At 50.9% G+C, this 7,500-nt stretch overlaps 1 protein-coding gene across 1 annotated transcript in view; it reads right to left on the reverse strand.

Moving 5' to 3' along the window:
• samd4a (sterile alpha motif domain containing 4A) overlaps nucleotides 1-7,500 on the reverse strand; it is a gene marked incomplete at both ends in the record, with an annotated part of 21,242 nt that overhangs the window by 4,209 nt on the left and 9,533 nt on the right. Inside the window, 4 exons of the mRNA XM_080521623.1 lie at nucleotides 491-692; nucleotides 4,513-4,676; nucleotides 5,340-5,425; nucleotides 5,686-5,965. Coding sequence (XP_080377749.1) covers nucleotides 491-692; nucleotides 4,513-4,676; nucleotides 5,340-5,425; nucleotides 5,686-5,965 — 732 coding nt within the window. The remainder of the gene's footprint in view (nucleotides 1-490; nucleotides 693-4,512; nucleotides 4,677-5,339; nucleotides 5,426-5,685; nucleotides 5,966-7,500) is intronic.

The following is a 7,500-nucleotide window of genomic DNA, read 5'->3' on the forward strand; positions in this document are numbered from 1 at the left end:
TTCACCTGAACCAGATGTCCCTGGTCTGTCGTCCACACCAGAACCTGGTTCAGGTGAACCAGATGTCCCTGGTGTGTCGTCCACACCAGAACCTGGTTCACCTGAACCAGATGTTCCTGGTGTGTCGTCCACACCAGAACCTGGTTCAGGTGAACCAGATGTTCCTGGTGTGTCGTCCACACCAGAACCTGGTTCACCTGAACCAGATGTTCCTGGTCTGTCGTCCACACCAGAACCTGGTTCACCTGAACCAGATGTTCCTGGTCTGTCGTCCACACCAGAACCTGGTTCACCTGAACCAGATGTTCCTGGTGTGTCGTCCACACCAGAACCTGGTTCACCTGAACCAGATGTTCCTGGTGTGTCGTCCACACCAGGCGGTTGTAGAAGCGTGAGAACAGGTTTTGTTGAACCCAGAGTGGGGGAATTGTAAAACCCCGGCTCGTGGAGAAAAGCTGACCCCCCCCAGTGTGTCGGGTGCTGGACTCACATGCCGGCCCTGCTTGGGCCCGGTGGGGGTGCTGCTGGCGCTGCGGGGGGAGGGGCCCAGCAGCCCCGCGCTGCCCAGCAGGCCCAGCCTGGCGCCGGGTAAACTCCTGGAGGGCATCTGGAACTGGTGGAGGCTCCTCCGGGCCCCCACGCCCCCCCCCACACACCCCCCGCTGGGGAGGGAGCTGGACTGGCCGAAGCGGCTGCAGTGGGGGGAGAGACGGCAACACATTGACACACTCCAGCAACACATTGACACACTCCAGCAACACGTTGACACACTCCAGCAACACATTGACACACTCCAGCAACACGTTGACACACTCCAGCAACACGTTGACACACTCCAGCAACACGTTGACACACTCCGGCAACACATTGACACACTCCGGCAACTATACACTCCAGCAACACATTGACACACTCCAGCAACACATTGACACACTCCAGCAACACATTGACACACTCCAGCAACACATTGACACACTCCAGCAACACGTTGACACACTCCAGCAACTATACACTCCAGCAACACCTTGATACACTCCGGCAACACATTGACACACTCCAGCAACTATACACTCCAGCAACACATTGACACACTCCAGCAACTATACACTCCAGCAACACGTTGATACACTCCAGCAATACGTTGACACACTCCAGCAACTATACACTCCAGCAACACGTTGATACACTCCGGCAACACATTGACACACTCCAGCAACACATTGATACACTCCAGCAACACATTGACACACTCCAGCAACACATTGATACACTCCAGCAACACGTTGACACACTCCAGCAACTATACACTCCAGCAACACGTTGATACACTCCAGCAACACGTTGACACACTCCAGCAACACATTGACACACTCCAGCAACACGTTGATACACTCCAGCAACACATTGACACACTCCAGCAACACGTTGATACACTCCAGCAACACATTGATACACTCCAGCAACACGTTGATACACTCCGGCAACACATTGACACACTCCAGCAACACATTGATACACTCCAGCAACACATTGACACACTCCTGCAACACATTGATACACTCCAGCAACACGTTGATACACTCCAGCAACACATTGACACACTCCAGCAACACGTTGATACACTCCAGCAACACATTGATACACTCCAGCAACACGTTGATACACTCCAGCAACACATTGATACACTCCAGCAACACGTTGATACACTCCAGCAACACGTTGATACACTCCAGCAACACATTGATACACTCCAGCAACACGTTGATACACTCCGGCAACACATTGACACACTCCAGCAACACGTTGACACACTCCAGCAACTATACACTCCAGCAACACCTTGATACACTCCGGCAACACATTGACACACTCCAACAACTATACACTCCAGCAACACATTGACACACTCCAGCAACTATACACTCCAGCAACACGTTGATACACTCCGGCAACACATTGACACACTCCAGCAACACATTGATACACTCCAGCAACACGTTGACACACTCCAGCAACACATTGACACATTCCAGCAACACGTTGATACACTCCAGCAACACATTGACACACTCCAGCAACACATTGACACACTCCGGCAACACGTTGATACACTCCGGCAACACATTGATACACTCCAGCTACTATACACTCCAGCAACACATTGACACACTCCAGCAATACGTTGACACACTCCAGCAACTATACACTCCAGCAACACATTGACACACTCCAGCAACACATTGACACACTCCAGCACCACGTTGACACACTCCAGCAACACATTGACACACTCCAGCAACTATACACTCCAGCAACACATTGACACACTCCAGCAACACGTTGATACACTCCGGCAACACATTGACACACTCCAGCAACACATTGATACACTCCGGCAACACATTGACACACTCCAGCAACACATTGATACACTCCAGCAACACGTTTACACACTCCAGCAACACATTGACACACTCCAGCAACACGTTGATACACTCCAGCAACACATTGACACACTCCAGCAACACATTGACACACTCCGGCAACACGTTGATACACTCCAGCAACACGTTGACACACTCCTGCAACACATTGATACACTCCGGCAACACATTGATACACTCCAGCAACTATACACTCCAGCAACACATTGACACACTCCAGCAACACATTGACACACTCCAGCAACACATTGACACACTCCAGCAACACATTGATACACTCCAGCAACTATACACTCCAGCAACACATTGATACACTCCAGCAACTATACACTCCAGCAACACATTGACACACTCCAGCAACACATTGATACACTCCAGCAACTATACACTCCAGCAACACATTGACACACTCCAGCAACTATACACTCCAGCAACACATTGACACACTCCAGCAACACACTGATACACTCCAGCAACTATACACTCCGGCAACACATTGATACACTCCAGCAACTATACACTCCAGCAACACATTGACACACTCCAGCAACACATTGATACACTCCGGCAACACATTGACACACTCCAGCAACACATTGATACACTCCAGCAACACGTTTACACACTCCAGCAACACATTGACACACTCCAGCAACACGTTGATACACTCCAGCAACACATTGACACACTCCAGCAACACATTGACACACTCCGGCAACACGTTGATACACTCCAGCAACACGTTGACACACTCCTGCAACACATTGATACACTCCGGCAACACATTGATACACTCCAGCAACTATACACTCCAGCAACACATTGACACACTCCAGCAACACATTGATACACTCCAGCAACTATACACTCCAGCAACACATTGACACACTCCAGCAACACACTGATACACTCCAGCAACTATACACTCCAGCAACACATTGACACACTCCAGCAACACATTGATACACTCCAGCAACTATACACTCCAGCAACACATTGACACACTCCAGCAACACATTGATACACTCCAGCAACTATACACTCCAGCAACACATTGATACACTCCAGCAACTAAAGACGCAGGAGGAGGTGAAGAAGGGAGGCGGGATGTGTTAAAAGGAGGAGGTGAAGAAGGGAGGCGGGATGTTTTAACAGGAGGAGGTGGAGAAGGGAGGTGGGATGTTTTAACAGGAGGAGGTGAGGTAGGGAGGCGGGATGTTTTAACAGGAGGAGGTGGAGAAGGGAGGCGGGATGTTTTCCCAGGAGGAGGTGAGGTAGGGAGGCGGGATGTTTTCACAGGAGGAGGTGGAGAAGGGAGGCGGGATGTTTTAACAGGAGGAGGTGGAGAAGGGAGGCGGGATGTTTTAACAGGAGGAGGTGAAGAAGGGAGGCGGGATGTTTTAACAGGAGGAGGTGAAGAAGGGAGGCGGGATGTTTTAACAGGAGGAGGTGGAGAAGGGAGGCGGGATGTTTTAACAGGAGGAGGTGAAGAAGGGAGGCGGGATGTTTTCACAGGAGGAGGTGGAGAAGGGAGGCGGGATGTTTTAACAGGAGGAGGTGGAGAAGGGAGGCGGGATGTTTTAACAGGAGGAGGTGAAGAAGGGAGGCGGGATGTTTTAACAGGAGGAGGTGGAGAAGGGAGGCGGGATGTGTTAATAGGAGGAGGTGGAGAAGGGAGGCGGGATGTTTTAACAGGAGGAGGTGGAGAAGGGAGGTGGGATGTTTTAACAGGAGGAGGTGGAGAAGGGAGGCGGGATGTTTTAACAGGAGGAGGTGGAGAAGGGAGGCGGGATGTTTTCCCAGGAGGAGGTGAAGAAGGGAGGCGGGATGTTTTAACAGGAGGAGGTGGAGAAGGGAGGCGGGATGTGTTAATAGGAGGAGGTGGAGAAGGGAGGCGGGATGTTTTAACAGGAGGAGGTGGAGAAGGGAGGTGGGATGTTTTAACAGGAGGAGGTGGAGAAGGGAGGCGGGATGTTTTAACAGGAGGAGGTGGAGAAGGGAGGCGGGATGTTTTCCCAGGAGGAGGTGAGGTAGGGAGGCGGGATGTTTTCCCAGGAGGTGAACTGACTTGGCGTCGCCGCAGCTGCAGAGCGCCGTGTGCTGGTGAGCGCACCTCCTCTGCGGCCGGTACCCCGCCATGTCTAGGAGGGTTTTCCTCGGAATGGACCGGAACAGCCTCTGGACCTGCTGTTTCCACGACAACAGCCTCTTCTTCTGCGTCTCGGTGAAGGACTGGCGGGGAGAGGGGGAGGGGGAGGGGGCGGAGAGTCGGGATGACGTGATGTCATCAGAGCGGCGCCATCAAACCGTCACATGACAACACCACGCCGTGTGTGTGTGTGTGTGTGTGTGTGTTCTGGCTCTTTTGGTTGCCATGGTTACAACCCCCCCCCATATAGACTGTAGCAGTAAATGTTTTGATGATATAAATAAACAGGTGACTGATAAAGTTCACATCCAGAGGAGAATCACTGATTTACAGTTTTGTTAAAAAAAAAACGTTTTTAATCGTTAGAATTCCAGTCAAGGTGGAAATAAGAGCTTTTACTTTGATGATGACTGGTTCGTCTTTGATCTTTACCTGTGAAGTTTATTACACAAGTAACAAGTGCTGAGACACATATTTCACCAAAGTTTGATCCGTCTACATCAACAGGAGGAACTTTAATATCCAGAGAGTGTCGGAGAGACAGAGACAGAGACAGGAGACAGGAGACAGGAGACGTGTTTAGATGGACTGAAAGTGACTTTCATTAAACTCGTCTCCTGCTGAACCAGGCTCAAATGTCCACAGACCAGTGGACGTTTCCCGCTGAACTATGTGAAGCTGCACTAACTCGCCGATGTTGTGTTGTAGGTCTTCTGGGACGGACGCTGAGGACAGCTGCTGCTCACCTCGTGGAGGAGACACTTGTCCAGGAGCTGCAGGTACGAGCTGATGTTGTCCTCGTCCGACCGGGACACCAGCAGCTGGGTACAAACTGGACCGGAGACATGGACTCAGTTATTTATCAACATGTGACGGAAAACAAACAAACAAACAAGGAGACGCTCGTCTCAATGAGACGTCCCGAGACGTCCTGAGACTCTCCTGTTATAATGATCTACATGTAATGAGGTATAGAGGCAGTAGAAACAAGTGTAACTTCAGCCTTTACATCTTTATCGATATTCCACTTGTGTGTTTATATAATCAATCAGATCAGATGTAATCTATTCAATGAAAAGTGAACCAGCTCACCTTTACCCATCACTCTAGTGAACTGACCGGGCAGGTCGCCCTCGGGGATCACCCCGGTGCTCGACTCAGCCTCCCCTCCTCCTCCTCCTCCTCCACCTCCTCCTCCTCCTCCACCTCCTCCAGTCAGGTGGGAGCCAGGTGCAGCGCTCTTTGCCTCGGGGCTCAGCAGGGGGCGCTGCAGCGACGACTCCTCTCCGCCCCTGAAGGCCTTGATGGGAGTCATGATCATCTGGTGGAGCTCCTGCAGGGGGGCCCGGAGGCTGCTGCCGCCCAGCACGTCCTGGTGGGGCACACCGTGTTCAGGTGAGGGTGTTCAGGTGAGGGTGTTCAGGTGAGGGTGTTCAGGTGATGGTGTTCAGGGAAAGTTTGTTCAGGTGAGGGTGTTCAGGTGAGGGTGTTCAGGGAAAGTTTGTTCAGGTGAGGGAGTTCAGGTGAGGGTGTTCAGGTGAGGGTGTTCAGGTGAGGTTTGTTCAGGTGATGATGTGTTCAGGTGAGGGTGTTCAGGTGACGGTGTTCAGGTGAGGGTGTTCAGGTGACGGTGTTCAGGTGAGGGTGTTCAGGGAAAGTTTGTTCAGGTGAGGGTGTTCAGGTGACGGTGTTTAGGTGACGTGTTCAGGTGAGGGTGTTCAGGTGAGGGTGTTCAGGTGAGGTTTGTTCGGGTGATGATGTGTTCAGGTGAGGGTGTTCAGGGAAAGTTTGTTCAGGTGAGGGTGTTCAGGTGAGGGTGTTCAGGTGAGGGTGTTCAGGTGAGGGTGTTCAGGTGAGGTTTGTTCAGGTGATGATGTGTTCAGGTGAGGTTTGTTCAGGGAAAGTTTGTTCAGGTGAGGTTGCTTAGGTGAGGTTGTTCAGGGAAAGTTTGTTCAGGTGAGGGTGTTCAGGTGAGGTTTGTTCAGGTGAGGTTTGTTCAGGTGAGGTTTGTTCAGGTGGGGTTTGTTCAGGTGAGGTTTGTTCAGGTGAGGGTGTTCAGGTGAGGTTTGTTCAGGTGAGGTTTGTTCAGGTGAGGGTGTTCAGGTGAGGTTTGTTCAGGTGGGGTTTGTTCAGGTGGGGTTTGTTCAGGTGGGGTTTGTTCAGGTGAGGTTTGTTCAGGTGAGGTTTGTTCAGGTGGGGTTTGTTCAGGTGGGGTTTGTTCAGGTGAGGTTTGTTCAGGTGAGGTTTGTTCAGGTGGGGTTTGTTCAGGTGGGGTTTGTTCAGGTGGGGTTTGTTCAGGTGAGGTTTGTTCAGGTGAGGTTTGTTCAGGTGGGGTTTGTTCAGGTGAGGGTGAGCAGCTTCCCTCCAGCCACCAGGGGGCGGTGGACAGACTCAAGTCTGTCAAGACTCAACAAGTGAAGCTTCAGTTTCTCTGGTAAACAAAGTGTTGGTTTTGATGAAGACGAGGATGAAGGAACCAGAGGAACTCTTGATGAAGTGATATATATACATATATATATATGTATATATATATACATATGTATATATATACATATATATATGTATATATATACATACATATAAATAAAGGCCCCAAAATGATAAAAAAAACCAGAACATGTGACCGTAATGTTTCCTGTCAGCTTCACAGGGACGTTAAACAGAAAAGCTGTTCCGTGGCTGTTCCCAGCAGAACTCCCTCCCTCTGCAGAGCCACGAGGAAACTGCTGGAAAAGTTCAGCCTGAATTCAGCTGTAAGAAGTGTCTGCTGTGGCCTTGGACGGCATTGTCTCTCTCTCTGAATGGACCAGGGTGTGTGTGTGTGTGTGTGTGTGTGTGTGGGGGGGGGGGGGGTTAAATTCAGAGCCCAAAACTCTCCTTCCTGGATTAGGTGTTCCTTTAGCTGCC

The sequence above is a fragment of the Blennius ocellaris genome (assembly GCF_963422515.1).
Source record: "Blennius ocellaris genome assembly, contig: SCAFFOLD_297, whole genome shotgun sequence".
NCBI lineage: Eukaryota > Metazoa > Chordata > Actinopteri > Blenniiformes > Blenniidae > Blennius > Blennius ocellaris.